Here is a 20332-nt window from a genome sequence, read left to right on the forward strand (position 1 = left end):
AAAAATTGCTGCCTGCCGTCCCGCCTCATTTCCCCCTTTCCTCTCTTGCCTCCTCCCCGGGTGAGTTGCGACAGGGAGGACACAAGGGAGGACACTAAGGAAGAAGGTATGAGTGGACCTCATCCAGTTTGTGTTAAAATGGGGACCAAATATCGTCCCTCAAATTTGAGAGGGGTACCTGCAAATGTCGTTAAACGTTTGTGTGGTGGCGACTGTCTCCAAGTCTGAGAGTAGTCGGAAAAAGTAGAACCTTGATCTGAAAAATAAATGAAGCGTCAGAAAGGTTGTGATGCAGGTTATCAGGGTAGGCATTTGAGCTGATTTCGGTCGGAACGGTCTAGGGAGGGAGGAGGGGGGTCTTACATGTCAGTTCCTAGTTTACAAGACACAGAGTATCAGTGTGTGCACCTTTTCATTATTCCGCTCTGCTCCACTGGGATCATTCTGATTAAAGAAATAATCTAAGGTATCCTAGCACGCCGACTATGGAATGTGAGTATTATATGAATATGGTTTATTGATCAAATTACATATTTAATGAGGAAATAAGTTAAACTTGATATGACCATGGCTTATGGATCAACTAACATATTTAATGGAGGAATTAAGTGAAATGTGGGAATTTTCATTGTCTACCTCCCATGTCCCCACCCTGTCGCCCTGTGGGCGCTTTGAAACAGTTTTGATAATTGTATAAGCGCCTAACAAATGACCAATTAATAAATAAATAAATCAAATTAAATGCCACCAAATGAGTGTTATACCTAATGAATATAGAGATCAGATTTTGTAGAAAAACAGAGGGTGGGTGAGGCGTGCACTCTAGTTCCCAGTGTTAGATACCTGCTGCATTTCAAGTTGCTGTTCTCCTCCAAGCGCTTTCATGTCTCTAACAATCATCAGGGAGGCTGTCCTTTCAGGTGTTTCAAATTTGTCTCAATAGGTCTCAAGGAATTCTGGTAGCTGTAGTCTGTTTAAGGTAACCAGGAACCAACTCCCCTCCAAAAGCACCATTTTTTCCTGGTGTTGGGAGGGGGGAAAACCAATGATGTGGCTCTCCTAGGTAGGGCATGGTGACCCCGGTGCCACTGCTTCTAACCGCTGCCCCTAAAGCCTATAATGAGTATAGAGATCAGAATCTGTTCTGCCAATGACTTATTATGTAAACTCATTATTAATATAGTATCAAACCTTTTGTCTCTCTTTCCTTACCAATTGTACCTACTACCAAGCCCAATTTTCTGTCGATACATTTGTTCTATATACATGTCTATTAACATTTAAATAGAGGACAATTTGAGCAGAAATATAACCAATTTAGCCCTGTTTTGAGAAAGGCCTGCTGGCCGAAACACGTGTAAACTGTAAAAGGCACTTTTTGAATATAATTTATGAATTGATTCAATCAACTAAAATCCCAGCTGAATAAACTATTTTTGGATTAGCACCAAGTTAAGTTTTGGTTATTGTGTACGGAACAACGTCAGAATACAGACACCTTTGTAAAACCTTTAAAAGAATTGAAAAATGCTTGCGACAAAAAAGCAGAGTATTCATACAGTGAGAACAGGGCTAAAGATTGTCAGCCACATTTTAATGGCTGTGCACCCGGAGGAGACCTGCACAGTGTGTGTGCAGGCTTCCCACATCCGTACAGTCTGATCTCCGCAGGCATGTAAATTCCACACGGATGCCCCAGCCCCACAGTTCCTGCACCTGGCTTGCATTCTGCCAGGGGTTGCCGGTGTTTGCATCATTGCAATTCACATGCAATGAGTTTATTTCCTCACATTGTGGTCAATGTTCCTGTGGCAGCAAGAACCTGGTACAATGAGTGGAAATAATGGGGCAATGACTGCAACCGTGATAGCTAAGGTGGCAGCACTTTCAAGCTGCTGCATGCACGCACGGCTGAGATCACACTATAAATACTGCTTGCATGAAAGGCATGGAAACATTGGCAGATCCTTTGATACTATTCCTTGCATGGAAAGCATGCACACATCTCTACTCTGTCTGCAGTGTGAGGGAACCAATCACAATTGGAGGAAAAAGCCAACTGCGCGGATGCGCATTCAGCTGCGCTCATTTCTCCAATAATACTATGGTGTGGCAGGAGCAAAGGAATGAGGTGTGTAGAATTTCTTACCGTTCCCTGATGCTGTTGGTATCTATGGTGACGTTGTCTGGTCCTAGTCTGGTTGGCTCTTGGCTGATCTGATCCTCTTTGCTCTCTCTTCAGAGGGATCCAGGTGTGTTTGCAGCCGCTTGCAGTTGACCACTAAATTAGACGCTGAACATCCTGAACTGAGAGACCACGCAGTAAGCGAAGGCTGGTGGGACGGACAGACAGAGTTCAACTTCGCTGAAGTCTTCTCCACCTGTGAGGAACAACAGACGGCCAGCTGCACCGTCCTGGAGCGCCTAGAAAAAGCTGCAGGTGAGCTCCTAGATGTACATCCAATGATGAAGAGAATTGTGTGCACAATATTTTCTTTGTGTGTACTTTTTGTTGTATAGTTGCCAACTAGTCCCATCCTATCAGTCATATTTACTGTGTACATGGCTGGCTTTTCTGCCAACAGTGCTTTTAATTCTTGGATGCATAATCTGTGGCCTGCATTCAGCGGCTATGCAGATGGCTTGGACTCCGACTTCCATGATCACACACCATTGATTTTGCTTGCTTGGGCTGATTGGGGTTGTAGTCAGAAGCCGATGTAGAGCCAATGGTTGCAGTCCACTCTCATAGGTCATGATGCAGATGTTTTCAAACATGGACACTATTTCATATAGGTGATTCTTGTGACATGAGGACAGGTGTCGATTGTGGTGTTAAGGTGGTCTGGCCTGGTAGGACATCTCTTCAAGTAAATAAGCACGCCTGGCTCCTCTTTAAAAAGACCCTCTCTGAAATGCATGCAGTTGTAACCCTTTTACTGCTCTTAAGACTTGTATATCCTAATTTCGATAGGAAATCATAGAAGTCTGGCAGTGAAAGCCGTAAAAGGGGAAGCCAGAATGAAATTGAACTAAATGCCCAATCCCTTTCCCTGTTCCCTTTTGTGGAGCTTTTTTAATCTATTTTCTGGTTGATCACACATACCTTTAAAGTTGCCAGTGATAGACTGGCATGGCGGCTGGCTCAGGGCCTTTTTCTCTTTTATTGAGTGACATGCAAGTTCACCCTCCTCTGTCCTGAGTGTCCTAGCGCACAGTGAGCATAGCTCATCCTGTCCACCGTGGGTATCGCAAATCCAATACTGGACCTCATGCATTCCACTGCTCGCGATAGACGGAGGGACTGATGGAGCCGACCTGGTGCTGGAACAGTTTGGTTTGCCTTTAAATTCTATGGTTCTTTTCTACTCCTGAAGCCATACATTGATCAAAGGTGGCCATGGTTTGGAGGATGTTGGCAAAGGGAAGATAGGTGAGTATGGTTGTTATTCCTTCCAGAGATCCCCTTTTAACACTGCCATTTCCTCTATCAGAAGTTGGTGGGGTGAGGTTAAGAAACATGTTGCCCAGTTCAGTTCCCGCCAAAAAGCATCGAACCAGCAGTTGAAACGTACAGTAATTTCACATCTAAATTATACAACATTGACCACATACAGAGGTTCGACCTTCTCCCTGGTGGTTCCTGACTGATCATTGAATCTTCTCTTGCATCGTTATAATATTTAGGGGTCTTTCACCCTCCCCCCCAAAGCAACCATTGCATGATCCACTGAAGTCGGATCCTGTTCTAGGTCAGAGCAACACGTTCTGCCTTCCTGGTGCACTAAAAAGAAAGGTGATGGGAGCAGGTCTGGCCAGATTGCCAATAAGGGCGGCAAAGATCACCCGCACACACAAGTTCAAGTCCTGCTGTACCACCCACAGCCCACCATGGCACGGACCCTCAATCCGCCAAAGCACGCAGGGCTAGCTTGTCCTAGCTAGGTTGTCTCCTCAAGCAATCTTTGTTCCAAAAGGAGCAAGTGAGTGGCAAACCTTTCTGTCCTGACAACAGATCCTAAACAGTTTTCTACCACCTCTCTGCTGCACCCAGGATCACCAAGGAGCACTCAGCCTTCAGGGAAAGCCTTAACACTGGCTCTGCGTGACAGCCGAGTAGCATATCAACTAACGCAGGTTCCTGCCATGAAATGAAGGAACCAGGTGGTTGGTTCTAGGCAAGTCTCTTCTCCTCAACTTCCACTACTATTTCAACTGGCAATTAAGATGCAGCTTATTGAGGAGATACAAACCCTTAAGGCTGGCATCAATCTCATGTTAAAGATGCGCCAAAGTGTCCCCCAGGAACATCACAGCCAGAAAGTGTTGTGTCCTTGTCGTGTTCTTCAGGTTCCTGCTTCGTCGTTGTTCCTGGATTTTCGATGGTTTGCGAAAGTGACGAAGAGCATCCCGCCCGCTGCTGCCGGAAACTGGAGGACAAAAGAAAAGTTTCCAGAAGGAGGAAAGAGTAGAAGAGCGGCCTTCTGCCAGTGGGGCGGGTTGGCATGTGCACGGTTCAGATGAAGCATTGGTTCCGGGGCCAAGTCTGTGCAACAGGCATCAACCTTTGTCGTCACTTTGTATTAAGTTGCATTGCGCAGGCGTAGTGTCCCCAGACCCATTGCTTAGTCTGCTTACCGGTACTCACTTATCTGTGTCCTCACCAACATTTCTCTGTTTCTCTGCAGGATCACACACTGCAGGCTCTCTATGTTTAGGGAATCGGTGGAGCAGGTGGGTCAGGCCCCCTGCTCCACCTCTACACCCCCGAGCCACGGGCAAAAGGCACTGGTGCAAGATAATTTCTTGGTTCAGAGGCTCCGGTAGTCACAATCACCGGAAGAGCTTCAGAATGGCCTTTGATGAGCTGCAAAACCTGTAGAGTGTACTCTCAAAAATGAATTGATCGAGACGTCCCTTTTGTAATTCAGGGACTCAGGTCAGCACTGATCTAAATAATGGCACTGACCTTCCCTCTTATGGTAAGTTTGGAGCTGAGGGGGGAACACAACCTCCAATACCAGGGATGCATTCATTCAAACATTTTGTCATCCCCCAATCATTTGCCGCAGCCACATTTGAAGTTAAGAGTTTCTTCCCGGGATTTGGGTTGGAACTTGGATTCTCAGTTAAAGCCCAGAAAAGTTATCCCTCTAGTCAATTTATCAAATCAATCAAACTTTATTTCTGAATTTTCATTACATATAAGTACAAAATCCACACACAAAAGTGCAAAATATTTCCAACATCCGATAAAATACTTTTTTTAAGCAACATTTGATTTTCTCAGATATAAAGCATTTTCAATAAAACCACAAATAGAATCGGCCACGTTCTTTACAGGTAAGGGAAAACACCAACATCTTAGCGTCGCTTAATGTACAAATATTATACAGTCTAAAAATAGGTAAAAGAAACTTGCTTCTGGGCATCATTGAGATAGGCCAAAAGAATTTTAAAAAATCTGTTATTTCATTACAGCCCCCAAAAGGGGCTATGGGCTGTTTCTTGCTAGCAGACCAATTAGCCGCCACAGAGGCTACAGGTAGGCGGTTTACTCTAAGATTAAATTAAATACCCCTCTTACGCGTGTTGGCCAACCAGCTGGTCTAATTATCCAAACCCAACTGTGGGCTATACTCCAGAAAATATTGCACCGTGGGCTTTTCAAGCTCGCAGCTTTGCCGAATTAGTTCTCGTTTCTGAATCATTTTTTAGAACTACCCTTTCCTCAATGGGCCTCATAATTGGTATCCAGTAATATTTTTCCCATATATATGGTCGCCGTACATAATGTCACCGGAAAAGGTCATGACGACATTATATATGGGGTCTAGGGGAGCAGGGTTCAAGGGGGTGTGAAGAAAGAAAAGGTTTTGGTGGTTGCTGGGGTGTCCGCCGCATGTTCAATGTAATAATGACCCTGCACAAAATGGCCATTTTTGTCGACTTTTTTGCCAGGCGACATTTTTGCAGGGACATTATCACATGGAACCTTATAAGTGAGTTACTAAATCCCATTGAGGACAGAGCCTGCTTTATAAATGTCCATGGGCTACAGCCGCCCACTTCTGATGACAACAGATCCTTTACGGTCCAATGTGAGAGAGGATAATCATACACCCCAGTAGGCCACAGTCTTGGCCACAATATCAGTGGTGTCAGGTTTAGGGCATCAGCGATATAACCCCAACCGGCTTCCAAGTGCGACGCAATTTTCGGAACACCAGTTGCTACTCCGCACAGACCACGCTGGAAATCATTCTCTTTTCATTGTGTGGGGTTTAAAAGCGAGTGGCCCCACTCTTCGGCCCCATAGCTTTAGTATTAAAATAGGGAGAATAGTCTCCAGAGGGCAGCCACCAGGTTCTTACTAAATCCCAAATCTGCCCCATTCACTTGAGAACATTTTGTGGCGCACTCAGACACCCGGGTGCCCCAAACTATTTTATTCTTAATGAAGATCCCCAAGTAAGAGAATTCCTTCCCCCGTTCCAGAGTCCCACTGGCTGCGACAATTGTTGCTAATTTGCCCTTATGACGACCCATACACATCACCTTTGATTTTGCCATATTAAGACTTATATCACGGTCTGCCACATCACACTAGTCTCATCTGGACTCACGAACGCCGGCTCAAGCAGGAAGTGTCCATGCCAGGCTACGCCCTTCTTGTCTAGGCAGGGCTGTATTTCTTGCCTATCTGGCAACAAACGGATACAGAGAGGAAAGCCTCTTGCAGGTTGCCATTGGTGCAAACTTCACCCAACCATGTCTGGCCATAGTGCAGTGTACTGCAGTTTAACCGGTTGCTCGATAGCCTGTTCTCCAGCTACAATAGGCGGGCCCGGCTGAAGATGTGTGAGGGCCCATTTCAACATGATGGTTGGGGGCCCTGCCTTGCTTAGAGCAGAAACAAGTCTGAGGCACCCGTGTGCGGTTATACGTTATAATGGAGAAAAGGGTATGGTTAATAGCTGCCCATTATCACGAGATGGGGAGCCAGCATGGAGATGAAACACTGAATGCCTGCAGAATAGCTATGAATCCTTCTTTGTAAGCAAATTGCTGATGTCGAAGAACCAGTGTCGAAAGGCAACGAGGTGATAGCACTTCTGTTTTCCCCAATGGAAGTGAAGGACGGGCTCCAGCAAACGCAGCTTGTAAGGCGTGCGCCGCAAAACACACACTGCAGGACCAAGCATGTAAGTAAGATATAAAGGAATATATTGCTGTGTTATTCGACTGCTGACTGGCAAAATGAGGGCAGCTGCTGTGGGCCACCCCTGAGGCTCGAGGCCCCTTTCATTTGGACTGGTTGAAAGGCTCTGACACGATTCCTGACAATAGGGTACTCTTCCACCAACCATGAACTCTGAGAGGCTTAGGGCCTCTCTGGGGCACATCACTGAGTTTTCCATCCATATACTGAGGCGTCCGGGCAGGACTCATCATGGATATAGGCTGTGTGACTGGTCAGGAAAAATGGAAAAACCACAATGGTGCGTGCCACGTCACGGTTGCAGTTTCGGGCCTTTGAGTTAGCAGAGGAGTCTCTCCAACTGATGAAATCAAACACTACGCACTTTTTTTTCTCCAGATTCGGCCCTGCCTGTGTGCACACTTTGGGTTTGCATGTTAAGAATGTGCGGATTAAATGGCAGGAAACTGCCCTGGGATCAGTACAAGGGGCCTTTGTATCTTGAAGCGGTTCTTTGTATGAAAATGGAGGCTGGCTCGTGAAATCAGAAGAAAGACTTCCTTTTCCCCAAGACACGTGGGAGGGAGGATGTTCAACGCGTGTCTGCCCGTTTCCATGCAGAATGTCCGTGGAGACGTGGGATGGAATCCCCACGTCAGCACTCACCCACAAACTGTGTGACTCTAGGCAAATCGTTTTGTACTCAGTGCCTCAAATTGTTGGTATGCCGAAAGAAATGTAAACATGTTTTCAAAATAGTACTATGTGACCCCTTTCGGAAATTACAGTAATCGAAGCACATTTTTAAAAATAGATCCATTCACGTCGTGGGGGGGGGGTGGATAACGGTGCTTCAGTGCTTTGATATAGGCGATCTCATTCACTCCTGCATTATCCGTGCTCTATGTGGGATTTTCCTGTCTCTAGCGCTGTGCCAAACACTATAAAAATAATTATTACGTAGACGTATAGTTCACAGGATGAAAAGATACTGTTATGTCCTGCGTTGTGCCGGAGGCCCAGCACGAGGGGCTGGCTCCGGTCCAAGAAGGCCGCATGGCCTGGGCGCGGCCTTGGCAGGGGAGCGCAAAGAAACACACACACACGCTGGCTCAGCTTCGCCCGGAACTGCCTCCCACTCAGGGGGCGGGGCTTTTATTAACATGCCCTACGTCACCGCGCTGCGGGACGTAGGGCGGATATAACATTCCTCCTTTATTTCAACATGACCTAAACAACATAAACGTAAACCGCATGCTCAACTATAACACTTCTGCCACTGCTGGGGAAATTAGCATACATAGTCATTCAGCCTCGCAGGCGGCCTCGTGGCCTTTCTCAGGCTGTACCGCTTCGCTTGGGGGCTGTCCCCGCTCGGCTCGTCAGTCTGCTCACCTTCAGTACATGTGTCCTCACTGCTGGGTAGTCTCGGTGATTGCCAGCTGCAATCCCCCGCAGATCCTTCCTGGGGGTCTTGCGCCGGCACGTCGCTGCTTTGTTGCTCGTTGTCGTCGTGGTGCCCTTCGCCATCCGTCCAGAGGTGCTGGGGCACGGGCTTGAACCAGGAGGCGTTCCTTGTTACTTCCCGACCTCCCCGTGTGACCGTTATCATGGTCCCACGCCGGTTGCTGATAGTCCATGGCAGTTCGTCATACCTGGTGTCCATCTTGGATTTTGTGGGGTTTCGCAACATGATGACTTGGTCGCCCACTCTGTGGTTCGAGGGCCTTGCTCTTCTCTTGGCGCTCATGTGAGCATTGGCACGTGTTCTCCTCGTTTCCACACGTGCATGGTCGATGTCGTTAGGGGTTCTGCTTGGATGATGGGGAATCGACGAGTTGATGACAGTTCCGAACATAAGGTCAGCGGGTGGTATGCCCGTGGTGCTGTGGGGGGTGACACGATAGTTCCTTAGGAAACGGAACAGGTCGATCCTCCATGGGCTGCCGTTTGCCTTAGATACTCGGAGTACCTTGTTGATAGTTCTCATGAAACGCTCGACGTCCCCATTAGCTTGCGGCCACCTTGGCATGATATGGTGGTATTTGACGCCCAGTTCCTGTAGGTATGACCTGAATTCCTCCCCTGTGAATGGGGGTCCATTGTCACTCTTAATGGTCGTGGGCAGACCATGGGTGGCAAACATCTTTTCTATCACCGGGATGACCACTTCCGCGGCGGTGGACTCCAGTATCTCGACCTCTGGATATCGTGAGTGGTCATCGATTGCCACCAGTAGATGTAGCCCCTCTCTGATTTTGCAAAAGTCAACGCTGATCGCTTCCCATCGTGCCCGGCCACGCTCGGCCGATAGGATCGGTTCTGGGTCAGGGGGTCCACTCGTTATTTGGCAGGGTAGACATGTGTTCACTAAGTCCTCCACTCGATCGTCAATGTGAGGGAACCAAACCCTGTGTCGGATCCGTGCCTTTGTCCTTGCAAGCCCTTGGTGTCCTTCATGCGCTAGGGCAACTATCCTGTCTTGCAGCCTTGGGGGTATGATGATGCGGTCACCCCTTAGCAGGAGCCCTTCCTCAGTGATCGAGAGGTCTTGTCGAACCGTGAACATGCCTGCTAGGAACGCCTTGGCCCCCTCGGTTCTATTGCGTGTATGCGACATGAAGTCTTTCCAGTTGCCTGACAAGATGGCATCCTTTACCAGATCGCAACATGGGTCATTCTGGGTTTCTGTCGTAATGTCCTCGATGTTTATCGCTCTGGGCCTCATGGTGTGGACCACTTGACAGATGTGCTCCTCCGTTTCTTCGGCGACTAACACTTCCTGCTGGGTGGCTGGTCGTGGGTGTCTCGACAGGAAGTCCGCGGGGTTGCCGCTGCCCGGTTGGTAGACAAGTTCGAAATCATATTGCTGGAGGTGTAGCAGCCACTTGGTGATTCTGGCTGGTGGGTGTGCCGATGACCCAATGAAGATTGGTAGCAGGGGCTTGTGGTCGGTGATCGCCGTGAACTTGCGCCCATATAGGTACATGTGGAAATGTCGACATCCCCATAGAACGGCAATTGCCTCCTTCTCTATGTGGGAGTACCTTTGTTCCGTTGCAGTGAGTGCCCTAGATGCATAAGCAATCGACCTTTTTGTACCCTCTTTCGTGACCTGCATCAAGATTGCTCCGAGTCCGACTGGGCTGGCATCCACAAATAGTTCTGTCGGGAGGTCCGTGTCGTAGTAGGCCATCCTGGTGTCCGTTGACAGGGAGTCTTTTATGTTCTCAAATGCCTCCTGGCATTCGGGTCCCCAGTCCCACTTGGTGCTGGCCTTTGTTAGCTCCCTCAGTGGTTCGGATAGTGTTGCTAAGTTCCGAATGAATCTGCCACAGTAGGTGGCCATACCCAGGAAACTGCGCACCTCGGTGGGAGTCATGGGGGGGCTGGCAGCTTGTATGTCCGCCACTTTCTGGGGATCAGGCGATATGCCGGTGCGGTCGAACCGGTATCCAAAAAACGTAATTTCTGGTTTTAGGAATTCGCACTTTTCTCGATGGATTGTGAGTCCGGCGCTTTCCAACCTGCCCAGTAGTGCTTTCAGTCTCACGATGTGTTCCTTGATGTCCGGTGCATGTATCAGGATGTCATCGCTCACGTTCAGTACCCCTGGTATGCCTCTGATGACCTCCTGGATGGTTTGTTGAAAAACCTCCGCGGCCGACGATATGCCGAAACTCAGGCGCTTGTACCTCCTCAGGCCCAAATGGGTTGAGAACGTGGTGATGTAGCGCGATTCTCTGTGTAGCTTCAGCTGGTGGTACCCCGCCTTTATGTCTACCTTCGAGAACACACACGATCCCGTGAGGTCAGTGATGATTTCATCGATTGTCGGCGTTATGTGTCGCTCTCTCTTTATGGCTGCATTGGGCAGGCGCATGTCAATGCAGATCCGAACTTTCCCTGGCTGTTTGGGCTTCCGGGTGACCACCATCGGGGAAACCCACGGTGTTGGTCCCGTGACTTCTTCGATAATACCAGCGGCTTCGAGTGACCTTAACTCCTTCTCGACTTGTTCCCTCATGTGGAAAGGTGTCCGTCGGTGTCTTACTGCGCGTGGTTGCACTGACTGATCAATATGTAGTTTGATGGTCTTTCCTTTGAGACAGCCTATCCCCCTCTGTAGCATGGGGTGCTGCCTGAGAAAGTTCTCGACCTCGGATGTGTCGTCAACGTGGCATATGAATTTTACCACGCCCAGGTCTTCAGCCGCATCTCCGCTCAACAGGCTTTCAATTCCCGCCTTGACGACGTAGATCTTCGACCACAACTTCTGTTCACCATGCTCAAGCGTGGTGCGGAACCTCCCGATGACTGGTAGAGGTTTTCGACTGCCGTAGGCAAATAGTCGAGTGTCTGTGGATTTTAGCTCGGGTCGTGGAGCGAGGGTTCGGAAAACAGTGGTTGGCATGACGTTTACCGACGCCCCCGTGTCGATGGTCATTTGTATGTCCTGGCCTTGTATGTTGACCATGCATTTTCGTCGCCTGGCGGTTCTTTTCGACTGGGCTGGCCCTTGGTTTAGTGTCGATACTAAGTATACCTTTCGGCCCTTTCCTTCGTTCTCCGTGCCTGCTGTTTGTCGTAGGGCTGAGAGATCATCTCCTTCTTCTTCCGTCGAGGAGTTGACTACCGCTACCCTCCTCGCGCTGGCTTGTTTCTTTTTCTTCGATGACCCTTTCTCCTGGGATCCTTGTGGGGGCTGCAACGGCGTACTCACGGATCTGCACACTTTCGCGTAGTGATCCTTCCGGCCACATGCTCCACACGTGGTGCCTTGCGCCGGGCAATTTCGCCTTCCGTGCCTTTGGCCACCACACCATCCACATTCAGTTGGTCCTGGTGCTCGAGGCTGCCACCTGTTCTGGGTGTAACCGCTGCCATATTCGCTCCTCGTTGATTGTCTGTCCGAGATTTGAGCCACCAATGCTGTGGACAGTGACGGCTGGAGTTTTTGTAGGGTCACTTCCATGTTTGCGGCCCTGGAGTGGGCAAGCTCCCTTTGTCGGCCCAGTTCCAGGATGCGCTGTAGAGGGATACCCTTCTCACTGAGCACGAGACGCCTCAGCTTCTCCGAGTGAATTCCATTTATGATTTGCCTCCTAATCTCCCTTTCAGTGTTCGTAAACTCACACGACATGGCCAGCTTCCTCAGCCTCGTGTGGTAGGCGTCGAGGGTCTCGTCGGTGGCCTGGATGGTCGTGCAGAAGATGAAGGTTTCATAGTCTGGATTCAATTGCGGGAGAAAATGTGCTGTCAGAGCGTCCTTCGCGCTCTGGTATGCATCTTGGCCGTCGTCCACCTCCAGGGAGTTAAAGATGCGCAGCACCTCGTCGCCCACACTAAGGAGTAGATGAGCCTTCATTTTTCTGGATGACGTGACGTCCTTACATTCCATGGCCATCTCGAACTTCTGTAGCCATAGCTGCCATCTGGGCCCACTGGACGATGGGTCCGTGAATGGGTCGAATGGTTGGATCAACGTCGACGAACTTCCCTGCGTGCGAGGCGGTGGTGACGCCATGGACAGGTTTGCCGCCATTCTGGACGGTGTGGAAGGTCCAGGGGTAGATAGCCCAGTCGCCATGGTGATGCGTGCGCTCAGTCGCTGAGTGTCTGCCTTTCAGGTTCGTGCGTGCCCTGTGGTGATGCAGCGTCCTACCGGCACATGTGCTCCGATGGATTGGTGCAGGAGACGACGTGCTGGTGGTGCCTGGGACGACACGTGAAAAAAAACTCTTTTTTTTTTTTTTCACCCTGCGAGGATGAGGTGTGGAAAAGGGGGATGGGGGTCACGTGGTCGTGAGGCCCCCACCGGGTGTCCAAAAATTTATACGGAGCGACCGTGTGGTCTCCGGAGCGCGTGGATGCTCGCTCACTTCCTCGTCGCCATTGTTATGTCCTGCGTTGTGCCGGAGGCCCAGCACGAGGGGCTGGCTCCGGTCCAAGAAGGCCGCATGGCCTGGGCGCGGCCTTGGCAGGGGAGCGCAAAGAAACACACACACACGCTGGCTCAGCTTCGCCCGGAACTGCCTCCCACTCAGGGGGCGGGGCTTTTATTAACATGCCCTACGTCACCGCGCTGCGGGACGTAGGTCGGATATAACAGATACCTTGTCAGGTGACACGTTTTTCAGCCTGCAGCGCTACTCGGTTTCCGGCTTTACCCTGCACGCCCCCCAGTCAGGGGGCAAGTCTTAAAAATTAAAGTGGGGGGACTCATCAACAAACGCAATGGGATGTGACGTCACCAGAAATGAGCATATCGGGGTTCTTAGGTGGGACCCTCCTGTGTGCGTTGGCCCTTTTAAGGGGATGTGTTTTCCTCACGTGTATGGCCCCTTTAAGATGGGCCATGAAGCTAATAAAAGGAGCCCCTGCAGGCACGTGAGAGAGAATGGCTGCAGACTCCCAAGAGGAACGACTGAGTCCATGTCTCACTTAAAGATGTAGGCTCCAGGCCTACTGTGGAGGCACAAACCTGCAGGCCCCGATGCCGTGGGACTCTCGTGCCAGGACGGTGGCAGAGGTCCGCATGGTCAGGGGCCTGGCAGGCTGTGCCCCCACCCCGATGGTGCTGATGTTCCATAGCGCCAGGGGGCCTGCCGGATGTCCAGGGCAGGCCCCAACTCCCACAGGCACTGGGCCTTGGTGTGCTGATGGAAACAGCACCCAGGGGCGCCTGCCAATGGCCATGGCAGGCGACCCCCAACAATGGCGACGAGGACGAGTCCACGTGGCCCCCCCATGCTGCCAGTGAGTGGTGGGGGAAGAGGAACGTTCGACCCCACCACGGTCCAGCGTGGCCTGCACCTCACCTCTGTGGTGTAGGCCAGCACTGCATTGCAAGTGGATCTAGGTCACCTGGCCTAAGCCCTGCCCACCTGGTGCCTTCCTGCCTGCTGCTCTTTTTCACCACTTAGCAAGCCTCGCCCAACTGGTGCCTTCCTGCTTGCCGCTCTTTTTCACCACTTAGCAAGCCCCGCCCATCTGGTGCCTTCCTGCTTCCCGCTCTTTTTCACCACTTAGCAAGCCACGCCCACCTGGTGCCTTCCTGCTTGCTGCTCTGTTTCCCTACTTAAGGAGCCCTCCAGCTTCTTTTCCTTTGCAGATGGGGAGCAGGTGCAAGTGGATCTAGGTCACCTGGCCTTATCCCCGCCCACCTGGTGCCTTCGTGCCTGCCGCTCTTTTTCACCACTTAGCAAGCACCGCCCAACTGGTGCCTTCCTGCTTCCCGCTCTTTTTCAAAACTTAGCAAGCCCCACCCACCTGGTGCCTTCCTGCTTCCCGCTCTTTTTTCCTCTAGGACCAGACACATGTCAGACTTTCAGGATTCCCCTCATTAAGAGTGAAATTTGCCTACACTGATTTGAAATGTATGCAAATGTTTTCTCATGAATATTAATGAGGGCTAGCCTGAGAACCCATCAGAATTCTGTCCCTCAAGGCCTGCAGTGGGACAAGCCTGATTTACTCTCACTCTGCCTTACCTTCTAAAATTAGGTTATTCAGTTCAAACCGTGCACTATTTAATCAAAAATAAAGCCTCAATCTATGTTGAATAGACTAGTTTTGCTCCCTTTATAATAATGGCCCTTTATTTTAACCATACAAAGTAGCAGATGTTGTTTCCGAATGAGTTTGTCACCCTGAGGATATTGGTCATATCCAATTGCTGTTGCATCCTGGTTCTCTCTCTGATACCCTCATATCAGCTAGAAATGTGCTGCAAACAGACAGCAAAATAATATTTTGTATTTCAAAAGGCCAGTTATTAAGCCAGAAAATGTCTCAGTGCCTGCTCCAGTTTTCTGAGAGGCTGCCTGTCCCAAGATGGCCGGGCATAAAGCCCCTCCTCCGCAGCCTGCTGGGAGTAGTCACTGTGTTTAGCGGCACATTGTAGTGGTGTGCTGAAGCTGAGATGGAAGAAAGGCGGGGGGCCTCGCTGCTCAGTCCTCACAGAGAAGAGGGGGCATCATCCCCTATTCTCCTCCGCCAGGCCTCGGCAACATGGTGGGGGTGCCATCAGCTGAAGCCTAGGTAACGGAAGGGACTGCTCAAAAATGTGGGAGGATTTATGAGCTGTTAACTATGGAAACAGGAAAAGATGGCGTCCTGCCACATACATACAATCTCTTTACATGCACATTTTCTGTAAAGACGTAACCATTTTACATGCTTAGTATACGGAGAAAAGAACTATAATTAGCTTACTTTCATTTAGGATAGGGGGGCACAAACACTTGTTGCGTGCATTTAGCTTTTTATTTAGCCAGTGTTTAAAGGTGCAGATTCATTTCCACATTTTGTTTATATTCCCCTGTGTAACGGGTACTTTTTGTAGGGAATCAACAAGTTCTGCGTTTCACTTGTGTTCATATTGTATAAACGAGCACAAATATAATCAAAACACAAACAGGTGAGCATTGACATAGACATATATACACACACGTGCAGATCAATTACAGGGTAGTGGAAACAGTTGTGGTTCGCCTCAATGTACAGCACATTTCTTTACTTTAGATATTTCAGAGGGCAACCAACAAATAGTACAGTAACTGTCGGGTTCAAGCTCTAATGATCAAGTTCAAGAATAGTCCTTAGTACATCCTTCTTAGTATTTTTTAGGTGCACTCAGTGTTTGGGGTAGGCCGATTGGGGAGTGACCTAGTCATCTAGACCTACGTCTAGATGTAGATCAAAATAATGAAGCGGGACGGGGGTAGGTTGCCCTCAAGATGGATAGTCCCGCGACGTTTCGGCAAGGAAGCCTTCTTCATGGGCCTAGACCGGCTCTCCCTAAATGGGGGAACAGAACGGGGAGAAATCTCAATCAGTGTTGGGCTCTCCTTAGTTTGGGCCTAGAGGCTCCAATACTAGCATGTACTAAAATTAAATTAAAAAAACGTTAAACTAGGAAGTGTAGGGAACAGGACGTTCATGCACTTTCTAGTGGCTTGTGAGAACCAGTTACTGACCTGGACGGGGTAAAGAGTGGCGCGTCTTCCTGTAAGGGAGAGGCGGGGGAGCCTGCCGCCGTCTTGCTAGGGGAGAGTGCTCCTTTTAACACACGTAGCATATGGAGTTCTGGAATAAATAGCGGAGACACAAGGGTAAAAGTCAGATGACTGTATTATGGGTCATCTAGTTGTAAGGTATGGAGCGCCTACGCAAGACTTAGAAAGTACCCGTGCAGCCATTAAAGAACAAGTGGATGGGCTGTTCAGGTCAGAGGGCGCTGGTGCCTGGAGCATGGCGCCTACACGGGGAGAAAAATAAGTAGAGAATGGAGGCTTAGTTTCCCTCTTGTAGGCAGGTCCATAGAATGAGGTTAGTGCATTGACTGTCTAAATAAAGAAGAGCAAAACTCAGTACCTGGATCAAGGTGGAGCGATTTGTATTCCACTGGTGTTTTATGTGGCATAGACAGTAGGTTGCAGGCCAAGATGAACGTAATAGGGCAGTTCGTCAGGTGTAGGAGGACCTGTGTTGAAAGGGAAGCGTACACGGGAAATAGATAAGGTGTCTGGGGCCGCATGGGTGTGCTCGATCAGCTGAAGCCAGCTAGTTGTCAGATGCCTGCCCAGACCTTTGCTTCCTTTTCTTCACCTGCAGGACCCATCACCGCGCAAACGATGATCGACATCTTGCGGGACGAAGCGAGCGCGCCCTGCGCGGATGCCGAATCCTTTGTCATTGCAGCCAGCATGGTGTCGGTTTTACCTCAGAGGGGACACTCCCCCTGCGTTCACTTCTTCACCGGCACGCCAGATCCCTCCAGGTGAGTGGAAAGCAGAAAGCACTGGAGTGAGACCCACTGACCGCAGCGAGGGGTCTCGAATCTGGGGGCCTGGGAGATGCTAGTAGCCTCCAATAGTTTACAAAATGTATTTGGTTTCTTCATAGGGTGACAAAAATGATTTCATGCCCAACAGGCATTAGGATTCTAGTACAAATTGGCACATTCTGGGGTTTATATTTATTTGTATTTTATTGTTAATTTATAACGCGATTAATACCTGCAAGTGGTTTCTAAGCGCGGGATGGGATTCAAACCTGTGTTGCGCCGCGTTGTCTTGCTTCCAGGACAAACATGTTGCCCCTGATTTACATCAATGCAACCACCTTGACCAAAGGGCCAGATAACAAGGATTGGTAAAAGGGAATTCAGGATTGGAAACCTTTTCCTCAATGGCATGAAGCCGTGGCACCTATTGTGCTGCATTGCGCACTAAATTCCCAAAAGGGTTTTTGTTTGAAAGATCTAGGGCTGTCAAAGTTTGATTAGGTGGGTCTGCAACTTTCATCTGAGCTATATTCTCACATTAAAACCTGTAATCTAAAGGCATACTGTTGCAGCGCTTAGAAGTGAGAAGAATCTGTCATGTAGCACTATATAAAAGCACGGTGTCATATAGTGTCATACTATCCTGGGGTACAGAACTACAGCTAAGGCTTTCACGTGTTTAGAAGTTGGTACTTAAATGTTTATTAGGGAGTAAGCAAGTAATTCCCATCCCCTATGAGGCAGTTCCTGTGTGAGTTAAGCGTATATTGTAACGCTGAAACATACATGTCATTGCTATCTATACTTCTTTGGACCAACTAGGCAACATGTGGCTCTGAAGGTGGAAGAATTGGGCAAACCCTTATGTGTCTGTAATTTTCTATCTCTTTAGAATATGCATTCTCCCTATTTTTCTTGGTAGCATGTGCCCGTTTGTAAGCTGGTATGCCTCTTATCGCTAAGGCTGTGTGGTAGGACCGAGGCTGTCGGAAAGTGGTAGTAACAGGGCGGATGTAAGAGAACCCCCAAAGAATTTGTGGGGCTAGATGGAAGTGGAGAGGATGGAAGGAAAAGGCTCCTTGTTTTTCTGTTCTTGTGTTTGCAGGCTGATGGCTCCTGGCCAGCTTTTCCACTCTCACCGTCAACCCTGTCTCATTATATGTACAGGGGAGGGGGGAAGTTACCTGTAAAACATGAGATCTGCAGGTTCTTTCAGACGATTTTACATTCATGGGCATCCAAACTCGAGAGATGCAGCACTGAACATACATCTCACCACAACAGAACACAACACAATAACCACACAAACCGCTATTCCTCGACACCATCATGATTCCAAAGGTGATGTTGCCACTCCAGTCCACAGAAACAAATATGTAACATCTGTTACCACACACACTTCCAGGTATCTGGAGTAATGTTCATAGTGTGGTGGCGATGTTATGTGATATTATCTTGAGCTACCCGTCTCGGGCACCGTGAGGTACAACGGAAAGGCTTACGGGTGTTATAGCTACTGCCAAGGAAAAAAAAAACCTGTAGGGGGAAAACCCTCTTGGGCTCATGGATGATAAGCCAGGGAATCGAGTATAGCTGTAACAGGAATCAAGGATAAGGGGTTGAGTCCAGGAGCAGAGAGAACCCTAGAATGTAGGAACACTGGGAACTCCAGGGAATGAGAAGGAACCAGGAGAAAGGGGCACAAGAGGAACCAGGAGAACAAACAACCTAAACAAACAAGGAAAGAATCAATGTCTGCATGGCTCGGAGCGTTATGAGGGCTTTGAGCCTCAGAGTCCAATGAATGCGGCACCATCTTAGTATGATGACGTTATGGATGTGCGTAACGTTGATCCTCCATCTTGGCAAGGGCAGTGTGGGTTTGACAGTGCCCATCTTTGTTGGGGTGTCTATGTGTATGGATAGAACGTAAAAACCCAAGCCTCAAACATTTCTCTAGGGTCCACTGTGGATTCATGACAGTATGCCCCCTTCCAGATGCCACAGATCCTAGTTTCCAAGGGTGCGAATAATGGAATCGATGGACAATATCCAGGCGTGGACATCTGTGGCAGATGGTCCATAAACTTTCCAGTCTGCTAAGTATTGAAAGCGACCACAATGATACAGAGAATCACTAATCCGCGACACTTCGTATTCTGGTCCGTGTGCCATCCAAACCAGAGTACTCAGTGGAAGCGATCTACCTGGAAAACGAGCATGCACATGGGGCTTTAATTGGGAAACATGGAATCACAGGTGTAGGTGACTCCAGGAAGCAGAAAGTTGCAATTCGAAGGTGACAGGAATGATGGGCTTGATCATTTTGAATAGGCTGAATACTTTGTTGACAATTTCAATGGAACCAAATGGTTTGGTAAATAAAGTGAAGACAAACAACTAGGTCTCCAGGCGCTAGCAGCAGTTCCTTGCACAGTTTGCAGTCAGCATATAGCTTGGTGAAATCTGGGTTGGTTCTAGGTGTGGAAACAGCATGTGCTAGGCTCCTCTTTTGTCCGAGGCTATTAAGTTATTTTGGTGTTGCAAGATCACAGGAGCTGTTGGGGTTAAGCCAGTACCCCAATTTGTTGAATAGATAAAAGAAGTTTTTCTCCTGGCTATCTTGCTTCAATGGTTGAAATAATCGTTCTAACACTGTAGTTAATGCGATACAGGATTTGCTTTTATTAGTGATAATGTTGAGTTGTTTCTTCATATTACATTAGATAAGCGTTAACTACACTTAAAGGCAATAGTGCGCCTTATTTGTCAGCCGACACGTGTTTCGACCCGTGGGTCTTTCTCAAGGCTATTGTCAAAGGTGTTGAGCCCCCTGTGGAGTCCTGGTCCTGATGTGGGTACTGTCCTGTTGACAGGCGTGGCTCCTGTTGGGCCCTGGTTTGCAGCTTCTATCCTAGGTCCGTGCGGCTCCTTGGTTGGTTGTTGCCTGGGAGTCTTAAAGACAAGTTATGGCCCTGTTGTATCCCTCTTGAATCCCTGTAATGTGTTCATGGACAGATGGAAAAGAGGTCTTAGGAGGGGTTGTAGTCAGCAAAACCTGAGGATGGTATCCGTAGGTACAGTGGAAAGCGCTGACCTGTATGGATGTGTGAAGCCTGTTATTATTGGCAAATTCTGCTGTTGGTAGCACAGGATGTGTTCTACAGTACATAGAACAGCAGCAATGCAATGCAAGGTGTTAAAAGGGCAATAATTAGCTAAGCACTCCTTAATTGCTATTCTGCTTATAAAACAAAGTACAATGGAGCAAGGTACGTATATAGCTGTGAGCATATACTGGTAGTTCAAAAAGAGCTAAAGAAATACAAGCGCTCTTGAGA

General features: G+C 48.8%; 1 protein-coding gene across 6 annotated transcripts in view; it reads left to right on the forward strand.

The window, feature by feature from the left end:
• SCRN1 (secernin 1) overlaps window positions 1–20332 on the forward strand; it is a 185711-nt gene that overhangs the window by 105708 nt on the left and 59671 nt on the right. For 4 of the 6 annotated variants that reach the window (XM_069648918.1, XM_069648919.1, XM_069648921.1 and 1 more), the window contains 2 exons: window positions 2243–2434; window positions 16814–16985. In XM_069648918.1, the coding sequence (XP_069505019.1) occupies window positions 2243–2434; window positions 16814–16985 (364 nt within the window). Of the gene's footprint in view, window positions 1–2242; window positions 2441–16813; window positions 16986–20332 lie in introns of all 6 variants that reach the window. The other 2 variants (XM_069648920.1, XM_069648924.1) reach the window with 1 other exon arrangement.

The sequence above is a fragment of the Ambystoma mexicanum genome, chromosome 2q (assembly GCF_040938575.1).
Source record: "Ambystoma mexicanum isolate Mex_15411 chromosome 2q, UKY_AmexF1_1, whole genome shotgun sequence".
Lineage (NCBI taxonomy): Eukaryota > Metazoa > Chordata > Amphibia > Caudata > Ambystomatidae > Ambystoma > Ambystoma mexicanum.